We start from the raw sequence: 23,333 nt of genomic DNA on the forward strand, positions 1-23,333 counted from the left end.
TGTCTTATACTGCTTCTTAATTATTTTACCTCTCAATATATCTCTGTCAACTGTAAGTTCTTTAATGATAGAGGACAACTCTTATTATATAGGAGTTATTCAATCAATACTTTAGGATTAAATAATTGGCTGACTATGGCAATGATGGCACTAATAGCCCAGAGAGACATCCAAAACAACAGTTGGTGACTCCCATTTACACTTTTCTTTCTTGCCCCTTTACCTCTTCACTTGTCCCCCTACTTGTCTTAGGTTTCCCCTGTTCTGGTTTCTCCCCTGCCTGTGCCAGAACTGCCAGTAGTACTTGTGGATACTACTTAGCCCAAAGGGTAGCACTTGGTTAAAACACGGAGCCCTGCCCAAACCCACTCCCTGCCCTCCAGCTTACCTGTGAAAAGTTCAGGGGCCATATGAATTGGTGTCCCCACAATGCTGCCTGACATCATGGCCTCTGGCTTGCAGAATCCTAAGTCAGTGATCTTGGCACGGTTCTGCTTGTCCAACTGCCAACAAAGCAGGGTGAGAGTCATCCTATGCCTGGTCCTGCACGTAGCGCTCAGCTGCATACCCAAGCTCAAAAGTAGGCATCTACCTCACAGCAGTACTTAATCAACTCTGCCTCTATTCTCCCTGTCTCTAGATTCACTCCCATTACTGTCTTCTCCCCATACTGTAAACAACCTGATGGCAAGGACTGCCTTTTTCATCTTTGTACCCCCAGCACTTAGCATAGTGCCTAGCACATATCAGGAGCTTAGCAAATCTTGGAAGAATGAATAAATGAAGGGCACTGAGGAAAGTATTATTAGTTCCTGATTATTCTCCTCTGACCTCCAGAACCCAGGGCAGGAAGTTGCTAAATAAGAAGGTTGAGGTCCTCTAGTCAGCTGAGGAGGGTTTTTTAATTCCCTCTAGTTTCCTTTCCTGAGGTCCAAGACAATAAATCTGTCCCAGGTGAACAGATAAAGAAGATGTGTATATATATATATATATATATATATACACACACACACACACACACACATATATATATATAATGGAATACTACTCAGCCATAAAAAAGAATGAAATAGTACAGTAACATGGATGGAACTAGAGATTATCAAAAGAAGTGAAGTGAGTCAGACAGAAAAAGACAAATACCATGTGGTATCAATTCTATGTGGAACCTAAAATATGATACAAATGAACTTATTTACAAAACAGAAGCAGACTCACAGATATAGAAAACAAACTTATGGTTACCAAAGAGGAAAGGGGGTAGGGGAGGGATAAATTAGGAGTTTGGGATTAGCATATAACAACTTCTATATATAAAACAGATAAACAACAAGATCCTATTGTATAACACAGGGAACTACATTCAATATCTTGTAATAACATAAAATGGAAAAGAATATGAAAAGGAATATATATGTAGAACTGAATCATTTTGCTGTACACCAGAAACTAACATATTATAAATCAACTATACTTCAATAAAAATAAAAATTAAAAAAAAAATCTGTCTCATTTGGCTATTGACAAGCCTCTTAGGTTTCAGCCTAGAATTTTAGGAAGATATTTCCCTCCCCCTAAAACTGCTATCATCTTTATATATCATTTTTTAAAATATATTTATTTATTTTTTGGCTGTGTTGGGTCTTCATTGCTGCAAGCGGGCTTTCTCTAGTTGCGGCGAGCGGGGGCTACTCTTCGTTATGGTGCGTGGGCTTCTCATTGTGGTGGCTTCTCTTGTTTCGGAGCACGGGCTCTAGGCGTGCGGACTTCAGTAGTTGTGGCACGTGGGCTCAGTAGTTGTGGCTCACAGGCTTAGTTGCTCCACGGCATGTGGGATCGTCCCAGACCAGGGCTCGAACCTGTGTCCCCTGCATTGGCAGGCGGATTCTCAACCACTGCGCCACCAGGGAAGCCCTCTTTATATATCATTTAAGTGTTGCCAGAGACACTTCAGTGATAATCCAATATATTTTCAAAAGGAGTATGTCAAAAGATTCTTTATAATTTAGATAACAGGACTGGTAGGTTCATGACTATCTTACCTTTTAAGGTGTGTTTACCTATCTCAGTCCTCATCCAGCATCTCAAACCCTAAGCAATAACAAGACCTGGAATCCTCAAAAATATCAATGTCACAAAAGCAAAAAAAGGCAGGACTATTCTAGATTAAGAGGCTAAAGAAACATGACAAAATGCACTGTATGATCCTCGGATTGGATCTTGGGCCAAACAAACAAATAGACCATATTTGGGATAGTTGAACATATTTGGGACAACTGGAAAATGTTAATATAGACTGTGTATTAACTGATAATATTGTATCAATTTAAACTTCTTGGGTGTGAATAATGGCATTTTAATTAAGTGGAAGAATGTCCTTTTCCTTAGAAGATACAAGCTGAAGTATATAGGAGTAAAGTTTTATCTGCAAGTTACTCTCATATAGTTCAGTAAAAAATGTGTGTGTGTGTGTATGTGTGTGTGTGAAGAAAGAGAGAGAGAAACAAAGAGAGACTACAATAGGAAACAGAATATGAATCTGGGTGAACAGTATGTGGGTCTTCATTGTACCACTCTTTTAGCTTTTCTGTAAGTTTAAATTTTCTCAACAGTGTTGGGAGAAAAAATCTTAAGCAAAATAAGCTAGGCCTATGATGCAACTCCTCCCTAAGCTTCAAGTCCAAGATACCATCCATCCACTCTGCTGTTAACTGGTCACAGTCTTTTCCTGTGACCGAATTTACATTCATGTGTACCTCCCTCCAAAGGTCACTTACACATAGAGACAGGGAGTTATCTTGGGGAAACAGCTCTTACTTACCAGCACATTCTTCAGTTTGATATCACGGTGGACAAGTCCCTGGCTGTGCAGGAAGCGGATTCCTTCCACCACATCTAGGGCTATCTGCAAACGGGTCTCCAGGGTCAGCCCAGCCTTGGGGAGACAAAAGGGTTTACCTGTCACTAAGAAGACAACTCCTCAATCCAACTTGCTTATACCAACGAAGAGTTCCTTCTGTGAGATACTGAAAGACTGACCACACTAGGGTACACAAGGACAGAAAAGTGGATGAGAATAAGGGAAGAAGAAGGCAGTCAGGAGAGGGAAATAAAGGAAAAGCAAGGAAGGGCAAGCCATAAAGGCCAGGTCAGATCCCTTGGAGGCAGCACTTAGGCCAGCCGGATGATCCCCAAATGTGACTAGGAGAGCTACAACCAAACGCCTGAAGGCATGAGTGCATCTCTAACCCTGAACAAACTCTAGAACTGCCTTAGAGGCTCAAAGTGAGTATTTCTAGGACTCTCAGGCAGATTTACTTCCATTGCTTTGTAGGACTGGTTAGCCTTTGGTTTTATGGATTCAAATACCAAAGTCACCCATCTTACTTCTACCAAGCCTCCAATTTAGGGTCTCTTGAATTCTGGAGAATGTTATATCACTCATCCAAAAGCCCATATATGGTTGTCTAACCCACTTATGGAAAAGCATCACATGGTACTTAGCTTAACTCCCCTGAAATGAAGAAGGAAAGCCGCTTGCAGAGTCATTTTATTCACCATATTGATTTCTCATGGCTCCTGCAAGCATTTCTGAGGATTCTTCTGTCTTATTCCATATAAACTGGTACAAGAGGCACCTGTGAGAAGGGACCTACCAGATACTCTGGGGTTAGCTTTTCCAGCTCCAATGTAGAGGACAAACAAAAGAAACCTCTCTATTTCCCCGCTGGTGGCTGTTTTAGATGAGGGGAACTCAACATCCAACTGAGGGTATTTCACCTTCATTCAAAATCTTCCACTTCTCACTGTCTACGGCAGAATTTGAATGCTATGGAACTTTTAACGTTTTTGGTCTTCTATAATTTGTTCCCAACATTTCTTTGCATATTATCTCCCCTCTATTCCCCAAATGAACCAGCTCTTCCAACACAGTCAGTGTCCTTCAAATGTTCTGGGCACTAAGCTATTCCTTCCCCCGGTATGACCTCTTCTTTCCATCTGCCCAACTTTTACCCATCAGGGTTCATTTATCCAACTCAAATGCCACCTGTTCATGAAATATTCACTGACTACAATTATTTTATTTTATTTTTAAAAATTTTTTTTGAATTTATTTTTGGCTGTGTTGGGTCTTCATTGCTACGTGCGGGCTTTCTCTAGTTGTGGTGAGCAGGGGCTACTCTTCATTGTGGTGCGCGGGCTTCTCATCGCGCTGGCTTCTCTTGTTGCAGAGCACGGGCTCTAGGCACGTGGGCTTCAGTAGTTGCAGCACACGGGCTTAGTAGTTGTGGCGTGGGGGTTAGTTGCTCCGCGGAATGTGGGATCTTCCCAGACCAGGGATCGAATCCGTGGATTCTTAACCATTGCACCACCAGGGAAGTCCCTACAATTCTTTTAAAAGCCCCCGGCCAATTATACTTTTTGACATCCCCTTATGTTGCTTAATACAGGGCCTTGTACAAAGTAGTCACTAATAAATACTTGTTGACAATAAAAACTAGCTTAATTCACTGAGAACGAAAAAAGAGAAAGAATAGCAGAGTTATAGAAAGCTTTTCTGCTCTTCTGTGTAGTCTAGATTTTTACACTACCACGAGAGGTAAAAGTGGTGAACTGCAGTATTCTGGATATAAACTGGGCAAAAAAACATGTTCTGAGACATTTTTAAGGTTTTTTGGAAATGAAGGTAATAAAGCTTGATTACTCCAACACTGTCTTATGAGAGCTAGAGGCTCTGAATAAAGAAGAAAGGAGGAAAGGCCAGAAAGGAACCTGTGGATCTGGCTGCCAGCTGGACCTCACTCCCTCCTTGCCCTGCCTCACCTTCAGCCCACTGTAGAGGTCCCGGTGCAGCCGCTCCATAATGAGCAGCACAGCGATGCTGGAACCACCACCATAGTTGTAGTCGATGACGGAGCCGTGCAGATCCACCAATCGCTCATGCTTCGGCAGAGACCTGGTGAGGAGCGGAAAGGTCTGGGCTAGAGCTAACCTTGCATAGCATGTCACTACAGTGGAAGAAATAACCCTGAGACCGTGCAGAGTCCAGGCCCAGAGGTAATAGCCCTCAGTACAGCGAGAGGGCAAAGAGAATGGCCTCTCTAACGAGGACAGAGAATTATGGAATCTAAAAACTGACAGGCCTTAAGGACTAAGGAAGAAAGTCAAATGGAAGGATGGGTCTGAAAAATTAGGATGGTGGGGAAAGGGCAGGTAGAGGCAGGAAAGGCCTTGAAGAGAGCACATTTCTGGGCCAGACACTGGAATACTGGTCTACAACATTTTGAGACATAGGAATGGAGAGACAAGGTTTACTATAGCTCTTGGTACAAAATTTATACCAGGCTTCTAAGCTTCTTCTCTGGATCGTTCCCCACGAAGATGAATGAGACCAGAACCCACCTCATGTAGTGGAACTCCAAAGCTAGGTCATTCCAGTGCTTCTCATCTGGAGGGACAACTGACTTGAGGGCACAAGGGAAGTGTCCCCCCCAGTTGTCACACAGGTACACCACACCATACTGGCCCCGGCCCAGCTCCTGTCCCAGTTTAGGTTTACCTATAAGGTACAGAGACAGAGATAAGGCAGGAAGGATGGGAACTTGCTGGGCAACCTCCCTAAGATTCTTAGACGTGGACCTGCCTAGAAGCAGGAAGTCATAATTATGCCAGGGGAAGAAATTTGGATGTTTTCTAAACCAGTAGTAACCTAACTGGTTTAATTTGAATAAACTTTGGTTGTGTTATTTGAACTATATAAATAGCAGGACCAAACAGACTTCATCAGAAATTCAAAAACACATCAATGGGTGTTTAGGCAGCTTCACAAGGAAGCAGCTTTAGACAGTGGGGTTCTCCAGGGTTGGACATGAGGATGTCAGGTATCCAGAACCTTCCTTCTCCAATTTACTAGGGAAAAAAAATAAGGACTCACGATGCAGCAAGACATCCTGTAAAGAACGGCTTTCCAGCGAAAGGCGGGCCAGGCGGGGAGCATGGTCTTTCCGAACCTTCAGCCATAGATCTTCAGTTTTCTCCAACCGGCCTGAGTGGCCAGCTTCCAGCTGGGAAGGAAAAAGAAGAAAGAAATATGACTTACCAGGTCCCCAGCTCTGGCTTCCTCACCTATTATATGGGGATAATAATATCTACCTCATGAGGATACCTGTGAGAATTAAATAAGATATATGTAACATAGCTCAGAGATTGGCAGACCGTGAGCATTCATTAAGGAATACTTTTTCTTCCTGGATGCATAATCACGTCTACCCACCCTCCCCTCCACACACATGTACACATGCACACGCGCACACCCCAAAGGGATACGCAGATGTCACATAACTGCAAACTACTATGGAAGTTGGAATGTCATCCCTTTCTGTCACTCATCCCTAAAATACTATATAAACTCATATAAAATGCCTACCCCTCGATTTTCATTCCTCACTCAGTGAAGTGGGGAGACATTAATTGAGTTCCCTCCATTCTCTCTAGAGTTAGAGAAATATCCACACGAAAAAGTTACTGATGAAACAACCTGTAACTTAGCATTATCCTTTAACAGAATAGAAAGGAAATATACTGATGACTTTTTAAAAATTATGTAGACAGCAGTAGATGAAACATTCCACAGTGGATGAGGTTCCTCTCCGATTGATCCAGCTGTATGTCCTTTCCTATATACCCACCTGCCGCAAGGAGGCTGCAAAGGCCTCATGAGAACTGTTGAGCCGAGTCCGGAATTGGCTGCAAATGCTCTTGGCCAGCTTGGAGGCGCTGAGGCTCTCGATGGCTTCCTGGGCCACCTTTCTCTTCCACTCTAGTGTGATGGCAGGTGGGCTCACCCATGTGATGCGCTGGATGATCTGTCAGGGTGAGGACAGTGAGAACACTGAGGGATGGGAGACGGGAACCACCAGGAAGAACCAACATCCCTCCCTCTCTGGGTTACCCACTCGTTAGGCCAGGATCTTAAGATAAGAGCTGTATGAAGTCCAGCACTCCTCTCCAATTCCATCTACCTCAGAATCGGGGCTCAGCCCAGCGGAAAGCATCAAAGAACACTAGGCCTAGTCTGCGTGCTCACAGATCAATACATTACACTCAGTACTGGGGGTGCCTGATAAACCCCTTTCTAAACACAGCAAATAACTCTACGGAAGAGTCAGATGGAACATCAGAAAGGAAACCGCACTCATGGCCTCTGGCAACAAAGCCTGCTTCTGAGAAAACACTTAGGTTGGGAAAAAGAAATATGAAGAAGATAATGAAGCAGGGTTTTATGGCTCCATAAAATATCATTTAGACACATCACTTTTAAGAGTTAAAGGGGGCACTGTTAATAATTATTTCAGAACAGGCATAAACCAGGATTCTCCCAGGCAGGCAAACCACGACAAATGGCCACCTGCCCTGACAGACATCAGTTTGTTTAGGACAGACACCCTAGACGTCAGTTTCTGTTGGAGCGACCAGATTCACATAAGCCAACTAGGGGCTGAAAAACACTTCCCTAAACAACATCTACCTGTTTGATTTGCTCCCACAGCATCCTTGTAACTGAGGACCCTGAGTGAAATGTGACTTCAACATGATAGGCAGCATTTAAGATCTGAAAGAGAGTACACAAACGAAAGTCAATATTCCCTGAGTAGAGTGGCTAATTAAAAATGCAATCAATGGGGCTTCCCTGGTGGCGCAGTGGTTGGGAGTCCGCCTGCTGATACGGGGGACACGGGTTCGTGCCCGGGTCCGGGAAGATCCCACGTGCCGCGGAGCGGCTGGGCCCGTGAGCCATGGCCGCTAAGCCTGCGCGTCCGGAGCCTGTGCTCCGCAACGGGAGAGGCCACAGCAGTGAGAGGCCCGCGTACCGCAAAAAAAAAAAAAAAAAAAAATTGTAATAAATGATATTTATTTCAAGAACATGGTGCAGTTTCAAGGTTCCCAAATCTATCCCTCAGTGTATGTGCAGAGTCAATGCAGGCTGATCATCTATCTGGTGACTATTTGGGCTCCTTTACTTCATCTTCATCTTCTTGCTCATTGACTTAACTGCAATTTGACCGTTCACAAGCACCTCCCACGGACAGTGGTCATGAGATAGGAAAATAAAATAGAATTCAAACTGGACTGGCAAAAAGTTGAAAGGGAAATTCTTGACTAACTTGAAGCTGGGTTCGTGGGTGGATTCTGTTTCATGTGTTATCTGTGACACGCTCTTAACTACCCTTTGAGTACCTGTTTGAGATAATTACTGGTGATGTGAACCGAGACATCCTGAGACTTCTCCAGGCTCTGCAGACACCGTTCCAGCGTTCCGACGAAGCTCTCACGTAGGTAATCCACAGAGCTGATCAGCTTGTTAGCCACTGCTTGATTAAGCCGGGAGATGATGAGTTCCTGGATCTGTCGGATGCAGCATTTGATCTCTCTGGTGCCCACTGGTTCTCCATTCTCAGGGACAATGACATCTACGGAGGCAGAGCAAAAAGCTAGTTGGCTGTGAGGGGAAGGGGCAGGCACACTGAATAAAGGCAGCTCCCAAGTCAGACCCAAGGAGCTACCATGAACAACAGCTACTAAACGCATATGGCTGACAAACTGACTCTCAGTATGACCATGGGCCAAGCAATCCTCAACTACTTAAGGCATCTAAGAATCGTGAGAAGGAGCAACTGTGTACAGAATGAACCTATTGATTTTGTCAGCTCTTATATCACATTTATAGAAGAGGAGAAACAACATTTATTGACTGCAGACTATCTGAAATGCACAGTAAGTATTTTTCATATGTAATCTAATTTAATCCCAACAACAACACTGTCAGGGGTATATTACTGGTTATATTTTATATGTCAGGAAAAAGCCTCAAAGAGAGAATAAAGTGGGTACTGGGAAGGGATGGTACAGTTAGGAAGTAATATAGCTAGCATTTGAATCCAAAGCTCATGGATTCCAAAGCCTCTTATCTTTGTAATAATTCACACTTCCTAGCATATTAATGAGAAAAATCCAAGAGTCAAGAATTCAATTTTAATCAACTACTAGAGAAATAAAAAGTAAAACTGGAACGTTGTCCCCACTATGCTACTAGCTCTCAGGATTAGAAAAGTCTGTTTTGCAAACCAGAGGACAGAAGAACTTAAGAGAAGACAAATCACCTATAAAAATTCCCTCCTAAAAAGGCCCTCTCTAATGTTAGAAACTTATATTGGTACTACCTCTTTGGAAGAAATCTGGCAATATCTATCAAAAATTTAAGCTAACCAACCAATAAACAAAAGAAATCTATACACCCTTTGCCCCAACTACTGTTTCTGCTTCTAGGAATTATTTTTCTAGAAATATACCCTTACAAGTCTCAAATACATGCATGCACAATGATGATCAATGCAGTATACTCTGAGAGAGAAAGAGAGAAAGAAAGGAAAGGAAAGGAAAGGAAAAGAAGGGAAAGGAAAGGAACGAAAGAAAGAAAGAAAGAAAGGGAGGAAGGAAGAGAAAGAAGGAAGGAAGGAAGGAAGGGAAGGAGGGAGGGAGGGAGGAAAGGGAGGGAGGGAGGAAAGGAAGAAAGGAAGGAAGAAAGGAGCTTCCCTGTTGGTGCAGTGGATAAGAATCCGCCTGCCAATGCAGGGGACCCAGGTTCGAGCCCTGGCCTGGGACGATCCCACATGGCTGTGGAGCAGCTGGGCCCGTGAACCACAACTACTGAGCCTGCACTCTGGAGCCAACGAGCCACAACTACTGAGCCCGTGTGCTACAACTGCTGAGGTCTGTGCATCTGGAGCCCATGCTCCGCAATAGGAGAGCCCATCGCAATGAGAAGCCCGTGCACCACAACGAAGAGTGGTCCCCACTCACCGCAACTAGAGAGAGCCCACGCGCAGCAACAAAGACACAATGCAGCCAAAAATAAATAAATAAAATAAATAAATTTATTTAAAAAAAGAAAAGAAAGCAAGAAACAGCCTACATATCCAGCAGTAGGGGAACAGTTAAATAAATTAAGGTATATCCATTAGAAGAAGACAAATTTCTCTGCACATTTATGGAAAGATCTCTAAGATATGGGGTAAGTGAAAAAGCAAGGGCAGAAGAACATATAGAGGAAAACTAGATGACTAGGAGACAGTATCTTTTTATCTTTGAGTAAAGTACCACGTTTATAGGTACTATCTTTTCAAAAAATAAATAATTTATAAAGTATGTATGTCATGATACCTAGTGTGCATGCATTACCTTTATTTTAAAACAAACAAAAATCAGTAATAAAAATCTGGCTCCGGGGCTTCCCTGGTGGCGCAGTGGTTGAGAATCTGCCTGCTAATGCAGGGGACACGGGTTCGAGCCCTGGTCTGGGAAGATCCCACATGCCGCGGAGCAACTAGGCCTGTGAGCCACAACTACTGAGCCTGCGCGTCTGGAGCCTGTGCTCCGCAACAAGAGAGGCCGCGATAGTGAGAGGCCCGCGCACCGCGATGAAGAGTGGCCCCCGCTTGCCACAACTAGAGAAAGCCCTCACACAGAAACGAAGATCCAACACAGCCAAAAAATAAATTAAAAAAAAAAAATCTGGCTCCATAGGATATGTGGCAGCTCTCTTCTAAATCTACTTGTCATTGCCTGAAGGATACCCAGAATGTATTAGAACAAGGTAAGAAGCAGCACGTAAGTCCTGTCTAAGATGTAGCCAACTAGGTAAGTAGAACCACAAGTCCATGATGTAGTTAACAGAGCCAGACATTTGATGTACTTGTTCCCAGTTACTCCACATCTGAACTAACCACTGTGCCCCAGGTACCAAACATGATTACCTGGTACATGATAGACAATCAAATGTTTTCACTGACTGCTCAACCTACCTGCCCTGACAACCCTTTATCATGTCTACTCTGATGCTGGCATTGATGCTCCAGTGTCTTTTATTCAGGCACTGAATTAAATTAAACATTCAGAAGATTTCCTAGGATTTCCACTGCAAGTGAGCACTTCTCAGCAACTCCTCCCTACAATGGGAATTCGCCAAAGAGGGATCTTTGTTCATCTTTAGAAAGACCTATAAGAAATCAAGCATGCTATGCTTGCTAAAGTATATTTCCTTTGTATCTATAAGTGTGACAAACATATACCATCACTCACACACTCATTCATTCTCCAAAGATATACTATACACAGACTCTGTTATTTGCTGCAAGGGATATAGTGATGAATAAAGACCCAGATCCTGTTCTTCATTTCTAGGATTTGAGAAAATAGAGGAACATAAACAACTATAATAATAAGATAAAAAGTGAAATATACCAGAAATTTCAGTTCCAGATGAAATTCTATGGGAGTTCAGATGAACTGCAATCATTATTAGCTAAGAAAATTAAAGACAACTTCATGAAAAATGTTATTTGGAAGAGGCCTTGAAGGGTAGGTAGGATTTGAAAATTCACAAATAAAAGAGATTCAGGTTTAGGGCAGGGCATAAGCAAAAAAAAATAAAATAGAATAAAGGAAGCATACAGAGGACAGGAAGCAGTTGAAACCAACCAAAAAAGAAATTACAGGAAGGTGCATAGTGGGAAATAAGACTGAGAAAGTTGGAAAGGGTTAGGCTTTGGAAGATCTTGAATACTAGGCTAAAGGAGTCTTAACTCAGTCTGTAGAAATAGAGCCAATAAAGATGAACTGGGGAAAGGAGAGAAAGATCTCAGTGAGATCAGTCAGGTAACAGTAGTTCAGTTAGACTAAAGAGGAAGGAATAGAGAAGCAAAGGTATATATGAAATAGGGAAGAAGACTCAGCAGGACTTGGCGACTGACTGGATACGGGGACAAGAGAAAGAAAACAGTTAAAGACCATGCTGAGGTTTTTGTTTAAGACTTTTTTTTTACTTTTTAAAATTTTTTAATTTTTATTTTTTTTATTTGGCCGAGCCGCGCAGCACGTGGGATCTTAGCTCCCCGACCGGGGATCAAACCCGTGCCCCCTGCATTGGAAGCGCAGAGTCTTAACCACTGGACCACCAGGGAAGTCCCCATGCTGAGGTTTTGAAGCTGGTTCCCAGGAAGATGGTAGCATCGGTCACTGGGAATAGATTAAGAAGCAGTAAAGCATGGAAATTAAGAGTATGGGCTCAGGAATCAGACTGTCTAGATTCAAATTCTGCCGCTACTATTTAGTAGCTGTGTGACCTTGAGCAAAGTACTTAACCTGTCTAAGCCTGAGTTTCCTCATCTAGAAAATGGCAATAAGCAGAATCCACCTAGGGAGGTTGTTTTAGAAAAAAACAAAGACAAAAAACTGAGGCTAGGTCCCATGTCAGAAATGCTGATTAGTAGGTCTGGAGCGGTCTTTAATGGTCTCAAGCATCTACATTTTCAAAAAGCCTCCCAGGTTATTTGGATGCATAGCCATGACTGAGAACCTAAAGGGTAACTTGCAAACCACGTACTTTAATTAATAGGTAGTAGAGCTAATGTTCATGCAGAAGACAGTATAACAAGTCAGTAGCATCTAAACCTCAGACACCAAAAGACCAGACTAAGCATTTGGCCCAGTTTTGTTAACAGTCATTCATGAAGAATGGGAATGCCAGAAAAGCCAAAACCGCTACTTTGGGAAATCCTTCTGAGTTAGGTCTCAGGAGCAGCCTGAAAAGAAAATGAGACCATGACACACAAAAAAGAACAGACAAAGAAGCATGGGCCATGCCAAAGGAGCCAGGGTTGAAGCATGACTCAGTGACATTCTTCAAGCAGCTCTTCTCCAGTTTTATCAAGGCCAAGGGGATACAGATATAAACGGGAGACTAAAGAGCACTATTGGGATGAATTTACCAAAAGCTGGACTAACAGTCCTAGGAAGGAATGATGGTGGAATCTTCCAGGAAGGTCTCTCAGAACAAAAGATGCCACCTTGGCTAAATGATTTAAGGTGGGCTCCTGCTAATGACAGTGGGGATAGGTGAGATGATCCTGAGGTTCCTTTGGGCTTCAGAATTAATGAACTCAACTTCCAGCTGGAAAAGAGTTAGAGGATGCTGTAGTCCCCGCGCCCTACCAAGTTCTCTAGGACCTACCTTTAAACTCCATGTTGGCAGCATCATCCAGAAGCTCCTCCTTCATGGTGTTAAGCGTCTCAACGATCACGTCCTTCATTTCCTCCTGCTTTCGGTTGGCAATATTCATCAGTGATTCGTACAACTCATTCTCCTTTTTTCGTGTATATTCTAGACGTTTGGGAGTAATCTGCAGGTCCCGCTGCATGTCAAAGGCCTGGTTAATAAAGATGTCGAGGCAGCGGCAGTGCACCAGGTTCAGGGCCTTGGCTGCGTCCACCAGGTGAGTCTGTAGCACCTGGTGAGAAAATGTGTTCAAGTGTCTCAGCTTCTCACTTTGCTCCACCAACACGCTCTGAGCTTTGGTGTCCTGGCTGGGGTTCCCACAGTTACAGTGACTGCTGCTCAGATAGCCCAGGTCAGTTAGCTGGCGATGGAGTGGTGATCTTTCATTCTCCATTCTTCTGGTGGAGGAGCTGATTATCTCCGAGCCCAGCTTCGGCACTTTGAAAAAGAATACGGGAAAGGAGAAATACTTTCGGATTTCCTGAAGCTCTTGCTCATCCCTTTCAGAGAGTTCATCTTTGTGGAGTGCATAGGTTATCACAGGCAAGAAATCATTCACCAAGTCACCCAGAACATCCACTGTGGGCCGGAGGCCTTGGCACGGTGCTACCACAATGTCCACTTCCTAGAAGGGGAAGGGGGTCATATCAGCACTTCAGGGTCAGAACCAATCCTTGCCTCCCCAAAGTCCCACACTGAGACCAAAATCCAGATCTATGATGGGGCAACTGAACTTCGGTATGCCCCAATCATGGGTCCACCTCCTTCCTTGGTTACCAACACTCCCTGGTGCAGCCTATGCAGGCAGGCACTTGTCCAGAGAGAGTGAAAAAACAAGTAAGTAGAAAGGATGGCAGTCCTTTTAGCCATTTTATTTATTTTTATTTATTTATTTTTTCTTTTAGCCATTTTAGATAAAAAAGAATATTTAGTCCCTTTTGTTGCTTTGGAAACTCCCATTAATTCCCTCTGATGAAGAAATAAGACAACTAGTAGATGAAGAAAGAACTCTTAACAGACTGGGAGTGAATCTGCCTAGAACATTCCTCCCCCTCTTTCTAACCTGACTAACTCATCCCTATCTTTCTAACACGGCTAATTCCCAAGGTCCTTTAAATCTCAACGTATACATCGTGTCATACCCCTCGGGAGTCTTTCCTATTACACAATCCCGAGCACTCTCTACTTCTCCTTTTCTTAATGTTCAACACATTTAAAATTTATTTATTTGAAACCTAATTCTTTCCCATTAGCCTATAAACTCTTTGAGGACAGGGACCATGTCTATCTTGTTCACTACTATAACTCCAGTGCCTAGTACAGAGTAAGTCCTTAACTTTGTTGAATCAATCAATCAAGCAGCAAACTAAAGGCTAGATCTGCCAAACATTACGGTCCTATTCTAGGAGTTGGCAGGCATCCCAAAGTCTTAGCCACCTAAGTCTTAGTAATACCTTTATGCTCATGTTCACTTGGTCTGGCAGAGATTAAGATTTGCCTATCCAATATTTAACCTCTGCATTATTGGGAAGGCAATGTCTTTTATAGACAGGGGTGGCCGATAATAGGTGGGGCAACAGGAAAGCTCTTTAAAGGGTTGATTCTACTAGTAAGTACACCCTTTGGACTTGCCCTTCTTGCTTGGAGCACAGATGTGACAGACAGAGCAGCAGTGATCATCCTGCAGTCCTTGGGCAAACGTGAGAGTAGAAGCCAGCCTTGAGGATGATGAAGCGAAAAGAAATAGGGGGACTTCTCTGTGGCGCAGTGGTTGGGAATCCGCCTGCCAATGCAGGGGACACGGGTTCAAGCCCTGGTCCAGGAAGATCCCACATGCCCCGGAGCAACTAAGCCCATGCACCACTACTACTGAGCCCACGCTCTAGAGCCCACGAGCCACAAATACTGAGCCCGCGTGCCACAGCTACTGAGGTCTGCGCGCCTAGAGCCTGTGCTCTGCAACAAGAAAGGCCACTGCAATGAGAGGCCCATGCACCACAGCGAGGAGGGGCCCCCGCTAGCCGCAACTGGGGAAAGCCTGCATGCAGTAACGAGGACCCAATGCAGCCAAAAATAAATAAATAAATAAATTAATTAATTAAAAAAAAAAGAAATAGGGAGCTTGGATCTCTGATGACTACAGAGCTGCCACACCAGCCCTCAACTGCCTAGCTTTAGACTTCTTTTATGTGAGGGAAAGAAAGTAACCTCTGTCTTGCTTAAGCAAGTCCCTACTTTTCTGATTGTTATGTACGATGAATCCAATCATAACTGATAAACCCAACGCCTGAAGTGAGTTTCAAGAATGATTTTTGGTTTAGAAACAACTTTCCACAGGTCCTTTCCCTAGCTAGTAGTTTCTTTTTATTGTTCTACTTCTTTCCTAAGGATCTTGAAGCACTTAAGAGCATGTATTTCCATCCATGCATAGGTTCCTCCAAATCTCTGAAATTGCCTACTTTGCCTGGCACTCCAGACCTAAGTGTTGACCTGGAGACTTGTGCCTATATCACCATTGCAGGCACACCAACTCCAAAGTCTGCAGACTCAAAATCAATCCTTTGCAAAATTCTAGTACATTTTAAAGAGTTATGAAAGAACTCAACACAAATCTGCTCAAGTCTGTGTCCTTAACAGTTATCAGATGTAGCAAATTTACTTTATTTGAAATCTAAGATATCAATTTGTTTATTTGCTTTCAGACTAATACTCTGTTTTTATTCCTTTTTTGAGCAATAGGTATCATTGATGAAAGATTTTTAAGAATCAAAACCTGGGATCTTTTCCTTTTTGATCTCCTCCAGATAAGGAAGAAAGGGCTGGGAAATGCCAGCCTATTGTTTCTTGTAGTGTGTGTGTGTGTGTGTGTGTGTGTGTGTGTGTGTGTGTGTGTGTGTGTGTGTGTGTGTGTGTGTGTGTGTGTGTGTGTGTGTTGTGTGTGTATGTGTTGTTTCTTGTAGTGTGTGTGTGTGTGTGTGTTGAAGGACAGAGAGACAGAGAGACAGAGAGACAGAGAGAGAGAGAGAGAGAGAGAGCGCTCTCCTATTTCCAGCAAAGCACAAAGGTCTCACCTTCTTCCTCAACAAAGAACTCATAAATTTTATTCGCAGGTAGGTCACAGAACTTTCATTTGGCTGGCCACCTTGAACTCCCTAAAGCTAAAAGTGCTTTTACCATCTCAGCATTTGTAATTTGAGCAAACACTGTATAAATCCTCGTGCTTTCTACCCAAGCCTAGGCCAAGAAGAAATCTGCTGTTTCATGTGTGCCTCGAATTGCATGGAATGTTTTCTGATTGGAAGACTAGTGTGACACTCACCCTGCTATTCAAAACAAGCCCCTTCACTACACTGAGTCACACGGCTGGAGTACCAGTCACTTCATGAGGCACATTCAAAAAGTGGGTAAGTAAGAACTTTTAGGGTTTAGAGTACCACATGCAATTGCCTAAGTGCCAAAACTTTAAAGACATATAATAATTAGATAGGCTAGAAGAGAACCCCAAGAACTGAAAATTTATAACAAGATAATTACAGATGACAGTGGTTTTTTAAAATATTTTAAAAATTGCTTCTGACTTAAGTAAATATCTTTTTAAAGGTATAAATCAATCAAACTTATTATAGAAATATTAAGGGAAGAAAGCCTAAATATTCAAAACCTAAGTTAAGTGTTGTTTAGAAAGTTTTCAGGAAGAATTTTGTTGGCTTGTTTATTTGATGGATTTTCTTAAAATTCTAAAATAAGCTTCCAGGTTTTCCTCAAAGGACCATTTTGTGTGTGTAACACAACCATCAGCCAAAGCTGCCACGTCCATTTGTAGAACCAATAGCCTTTGTAAGGGACAGTTGACTTTATTTGCTCATAGTTGCAAATTCATTTTTTAAAAAATGGATTCAGTGGATAAAGAAGATATGGCATACATATATATATACACACACACACAGTGGAATACTACTCAGCCATAAAAAGAATAAAATTTGGCTGTTTGCAGTAACATGGATGGACTTGGACAGCATTATGCTAAGTGAAATTAGAGAAAGACAAATACTGTATGATATCACTTACATGTGCAATCTAAAAAATAAAACAAACTAGTGACTATAACAAAAAAGAAACAGACTCACAGATACAGAGAACAAACTAGTGGTTACCAGTGGGGAGAGGGAAGGAGCGAGGGGCAAGATAGGGGTTATGAGGTACAAACTACTAGGTATAAAATAAATAAGCTACATGGATATATTGTACAACACAGGGAATATAGCCCATATTTTATAATAACTGTAATGGAATACAACCTTTAAAAATTATGAATCACTATGTTTTACACCTGTAACATATAATATTATATATCAACTATACTTCAATTTTTTTAAATTCCCCCAAAATGAATTCTGATGGTAGGTACTGCCTGGTACATTGGCACCTAGAAAGAAGTTGTCTACTCCTAAATACATCTTGTACTAAACAAAAATGGATAGAAAACAAGTACCATGCTCTCCTCCGTTCCCCAGTTAATTAACTTGTGCAGTCGGTTTCACTGTTCTGACTACCAAGACTGTTGGAAGACAGGCAAAAAGAGCTGCTGGCTGAGACCCTGGCAGCAGTACAAATTAGACTGGAATGTGATATGTGATTCTGCAATACTCACGGCAAAGGGATGACTCATGCCTGACGGTTATAAACAAAAAGGGAAGCCATCACTGTCTCCTGGAGACAGGGAGTGAAAAAAATTCACAGAGAGGATGAGCCCTGTTCTGGGTCCTATTATGGCCACCTGAGAGGGAAGACTGACCTCAGACTGTTTCATGGAAGGCTGTGTTCCTTCCTGGCACTTAGAACAGTGTCTGGCACTTAATGAGCATCCAATAAATAAATGTGCAGTTGGACTTCCCTGGTGGTCCAGTGGTTAAGACTCTGTGCTTCCACTGCAGGGGGTGTGGGTTCGATCCCTGGTCGGGGAACTAAGATCCCACCTGCTGCTTGGCGTGACCAAAAAAATAGTAATAGTAAATAAATAAATAAATGTGCAATTACTGGATGAATAAATGATGCCTTTACTACTTGCTCAAAACCACTTTCAATCATCCTATACAAAATTTTCTATTTTTAGCCCATATCCCACACATTTATCTGGACCTGCTATTTGCATCTACTCCAAGAATAAAGCAGTGAGTAAGCATTTTGCTCCTAACTCAATCAAGGAAGAAGAATCCCAGGGAATCATGAGAGTACGCCATAATTCCCATTTTGAGTCACAGCAAATTCCTAAAGAGATTTCTCTTTTAGAATACATCTGCACAAATCTGTCGAATCTACATAAGTTGATATATTACATCAATTTTCTTGGCAAGATTAAGAGAATGTAATAGAAAGGAGATTGCTACTCTGCAAACACCAGAATTTACCTCTCTGGTTTTGTTTTCTATGTAAAAGCTTTTTATGTAAAATGACACTACCTTAAGTGCCAAGAAGAAATGCCTCAATCACTGAAGCCTGACCACTTCCTAAGAATATTGGCTCTTACTGGTGAGGACTCCTTACTCTACGGCTCATGGCACATTACTGAAACTCAGTGATAGCTAAGGATGATTATCTTAACTGATGGTTCAAACAGAAGATGATCACGTACTCAGGTAGGTCATAAATATCTTTGTTTTCCCTATAGTTCTGAAGCCTCATTACATCACACAGAAGAGAAGTACATAACTATATAAGAGTCCTGCCCTTGCCCAGCAACTGACACAGCCTCGACTCCAATCCCTGTCTCTGTATTCTACCTATCGTCACTATCAATTCTCCTCCCATGCCCACTCTCACAGGGCAATGGGAGGTTTTTCCCATCTGTTTTTACACAGGATTGATTTTTCCTCATTTTTATACAGTTCCCTGAACTATCACTCTTAAATGTCAATTACATATAAAGGCAAATACCTCCCTCTTCTTGTTACACTGTTGAAAATCCCTTTACTCTTGGTACAAACACTCTCCACTGGGGAGCTGCGACTGACTGAGCTGCTTTCTAGAATATAACAGGCCACAAGCAGCTGTGTCAACCCAGAGCTTCACCCCAGCAGTCAGCATAGAACAGATACAAGCTCACCTCCCTACCTAGTAAAAAGTAGGGAGTGGTAACTCAGAGGCCATAACAGACTTGGGAAAAACCATAATCCCAACCAAAGCCCTGAACTAGCCACAGGAAACATGAGGCCATCATGCTAAAAGTGGAAATATGTTTACAGTCCCAAACACCCCAAAGTAAAGGCTTTAGGTCTGCGTCTCAACTCATAAGCATGAAGCCCTTAAGGATCAGAACTATCTGATTTCATACTGTGATGAATGAGATAACAGACAAGTTGACAAGAATGTACTGAATAGCCTCTGTGTGGTCTGTTGGGTTGGCCAAAAAGTTCGTTCGGTGAGGGAATACATTGTTTCATAAAATTCTTGGTGAAAATGAAAAACGTGTCTTTTATTTTTACTTAAAACCAAACGAACTTTTTGGACAACTCAATACCTTGTGGATATTCAAACATCCAGGTACCCACATATACAGATAAAAGTAGGAAAGTGAAGCTTTATTCTCTTATCACTTACTAGACCCAATCAAGAGAGACCATAGTAGAACGGAGAAGAAGGAAGGAGGGGAAACTTTACCTTTTAACTTTATAACTTTAACTTTTGTATTTTTTACCTTTTTATAACATCTCTCATTTTATTACAAAAGTACTTCATAATAATTATGAAGAACTTTGCTTCTAACTAGAGCAGAATAACTCTAAGTAAGCTGGAACCAGAAGGACTTAAGTTTGACAAAAGGAAGGAGTCCCACCGTGGATGGCTGTCAGGGAAGGGACAGGTGACTGAGAGAATAGGAAATCCTCTTCTCAAGGACACTGATTAATTCATTCAAAGGGAGACTTGCTAAGTGCCTGACACTGTTCTAGATGCTTTACACTTAGTCTCTTATTTAAGCCTCACACCAGTCCTAAAAGATACAGATTACTACTTCTATTTTACAAATGGGGGACACCCCAGCACCACAGTCACACAGTTAGTTAAGTAACCAAGCCAGGATGTAAGTCCAGGCCCACCTAACTACAAAGACAGTGTTTAAACAGTAACTGAAGGTCCACTGTGTCAGGAACTGTCTGGGCTGGTGTTAGGAAAGCTCTGAAAGAAGAATAAAGGATGGACAGGATGATTTCAGGGACCCTAACAGTCCTACTGTCTATATTAAAAAGTATACGCTGGCTATAAGTAAAAGCCCTGCTCTGCTATGAAACAATGCTGCAAAAGAAATCAAAAAGAAAATATTTTTAATTGCCCGAATAACAGAATTTCTGCCTGCTGACAGTACTTTCAACCTTTGCATCTCTGAATCAGGGAGGATTCCCTACCACCACCATCCATTACCGAAAGTGAAACACAAACAGATCTTTGAGATAGTGAAGATAGAAAGAGATGCCATTTGGTGCAGGAAAGAGGTAGATAGGATCCTTAAAAAAGGGAGAAAACATGAGAGGAAGATTAAGACCATAATCTCTTGCCAGATTTTCCCCCAAAGAGCTAATCTTAGAAGGCCAAAAATGAATCAGTGGTGGTGAATTGAGAAAATATAGCCTCAGCTTTAAGCTGTTCTTTTTAAGAGGGATCAAGGCTACTACAGTGAGCATAGGGATTTTAAAAAGAATCTTGCCTCTAAACCACATATATCCTTAATAGGTAAAATTAACCTATTAAAAGTATTACCAGGTTTCTTGGCAAAGAGCAATGTATCGGTTATATTTCACTATGTTAGTGTGTGTTAGGGGAAAGGCAAGAGCGATGTTAAATTCAAAGAACATAGAATTACTGCCTAGAAGGAACTTATAATTTAGCATTTGCCTGAACTTCCCATATCCTTTTTTAACACATCACTTTAGTTCTCCTTTCTTTTTGCCCCATAAAATCAGGGTTTCTTTAATTATGTTTCTAGAATAGCATTATTTCTCTTATACATATTACCCCAACTTTGTTTCTTTTCCCTTAGAAATGGCCATCTTTGACCTAATTCCATACACTCTCTCCTCCCAAAAGTATCTGCTTACCTTGAAGATAGTCACCCAAGCTTCTTTCCAACTTTTTACCAGTCAACTGTTATCTTTCAATCTAGATACATTCAAGAGAAGACACGGTATCTAACTAAAAGTAAGCAACACATAAATTTAGTTTCATAAGGCACCAAAACAAATACTAAAAACTAGACAAAAATTGAGAGAAGCTAGTCTTCTAGCCACAAACAAGTTTAGTAAATTTGGGGGTTAAAATTTTGCATAAATTTGTGATTTTTTAGTAAGATACTTTGATTTGGGGTTATGAAAGTATTAACTGCTGATAAATTAAAACTAACAGTGTCTGTATGGATCAACAGAACAGAATAGAGAGCCCAGAAATAAACCCACACACCTACGGGCAATTAATTTCCGACAAAGGAGGCAAGAGTATACAATGGAGAAAAGACAGTCTCTTCAGCAAGTAGTGTTGGGAAAGCTGGTAGGTCAGTCACCCAAGGCAACAGAAATAAAAGCAAAAATAAACAAATGGGACCTAATCAAACTTATAAGATTTTGCACAGAAAAGGAAAGGACAAACAAAATGAAAAGACAACCTACAGACTGAGAGAAAATATTTGCGAATGATGTGACTGACATGGGCTTAATTTCCAAAATATACAAACAGCTTGTATAACTCAATAACAAAAAAACAAACAACCCAATCAAAAAATGGGCAGAGGGCTTCCCTGGTGGTGCAGTGGTTGAGAGTCCGCCTGCTGATGCAGGGGACACGGGTTCATGCCCTGGTCCGGGAAGATCCCACATGCTGCGGAGAGGCTGGGCCCATGAGCCATGGCCGCTGAGCCTGCACGTCTGGAGCCTGTGCTCCGCAACGGGAGAGGCCACAACAGTGAGAGGCCTGCGTACCGCAAAAAAAAATAAATAAATAAGGGCAGAAAATCTAAATAGATATTTTTCCAAAGAAGACATACAGATGGCCAATAGGCACATGAAAAGATGCTCAACATCACTAATTATTAGAGAAATGCAAATCAAAACTATAAGGAGGCGACAGAGGAATGGATAAAGAAGATATGGTACATATATATAATGGAATATTACTCGGCCATAAAAAAGAACAAAATAATGCCATTTGCAGCAACATGGATAGTCCTAGAGATTGTCATACTGAGTGAAGTAAGTCAGACAGAGAAAGACAAGTATCACATGATATCACTTATATGTGGAATCTAAAAAAATGGTACAATTGAACTTATTTACAAAACAGAAATAGAGTCACAGATATAGAAAACAAACTTATAGTTACCAGTGGGGGAAAAAGTGGGGAGAGATAAGTTGGGAGACTAGGATTGACATATATACACTACTATATATAAAACAGATAACTAATAAGGACCTACTATATAGCACAGGGAACTCTACTCATTACTCTGTAATGACCTATATGGGAAAAGAATCTAAAAAAGAGTGGAGATATATATGTATAACTGATTCACTTTGCTGTACACCTGAAAGTAACACAACATTGTAAATCAACTATACTCCAATAAAAATTTTTAAAAATAAATGAATAAAATAGATCACAACAGCAAAACAAAACTGTAATGAGGTACCACCTCATACCAGTCAGAATGGCCATCATTAAAAAGTCCACAAATAACAAATGCTGGAGAGAGTGTGGAAAAAAAAGAACCCTCCTACACTGTTGGTGGGAATGTAAATTAGTACAGCCACTATGGAGAACAGTATGGAGGTTCCTTAAAAAACTAAAAAGAGAGTTGCCATATGATCCAGCAATCCCACTCCTGGGCATATATCCAAAGAAAACTATAATTTGAAAAGATACATGCACCCCAATGTTCATAGCAGCACTATTTACAATAGCCAAGACATGGAAGCAACCTAAGTGTCCATTGACAGATGAATAGATAAAGAAGATGTGGTATATATACACAAGGGACTACTACTCAGCCATAAAAAAGAACTAAATAATGCCATTTGCAGCAACATAGATGGACCTAGAGATTATCATACTAAGTGAAGTAAGTTAGAAAGATAAATACCATATGATATCACTTACATGTGGAATCTAAAATATGACACAGATGAACTTATTTATGAAACATAAACAGACTCACAGACAACGAAAACAAATTTCTGGT

General features: G+C 41.6%; 1 protein-coding gene across 2 annotated transcripts in view; it reads right to left on the bottom strand.

The window, feature by feature from the left end:
* The window catches only part of DSTYK (dual serine/threonine and tyrosine protein kinase), a 56,401-nt gene that overhangs the window by 5,517 nt on the left and 27,551 nt on the right, over positions 1-23,333 (bottom strand). For both annotated transcript variants that reach the window (XM_060293510.2, XM_030872770.3), the window contains exons 3-11: positions 13,070-13,739; positions 8,239-8,471; positions 7,529-7,612; positions 6,690-6,866; positions 5,936-6,065; positions 5,404-5,560; positions 4,825-4,957; positions 2,822-2,935; positions 389-503 (exon numbers count right to left, since the gene is read on the bottom strand). In XM_060293510.2, the coding sequence (XP_060149493.1) occupies positions 389-503; positions 2,822-2,935; positions 4,825-4,957; positions 5,404-5,560; positions 5,936-6,065; positions 6,690-6,866; positions 7,529-7,612; positions 8,239-8,471; positions 13,070-13,739 (1,813 nt within the window). The remainder of the gene's footprint in view (positions 1-388; positions 504-2,821; positions 2,936-4,824; positions 4,958-5,403; positions 5,561-5,935; positions 6,066-6,689; positions 6,867-7,528; positions 7,613-8,238; positions 8,472-13,069; positions 13,740-23,333) is intronic.

The sequence above is a fragment of the Globicephala melas genome, chromosome 1 (assembly GCF_963455315.2).
Source record: "Globicephala melas chromosome 1, mGloMel1.2, whole genome shotgun sequence".
Lineage (NCBI taxonomy): Eukaryota > Metazoa > Chordata > Mammalia > Artiodactyla > Delphinidae > Globicephala > Globicephala melas.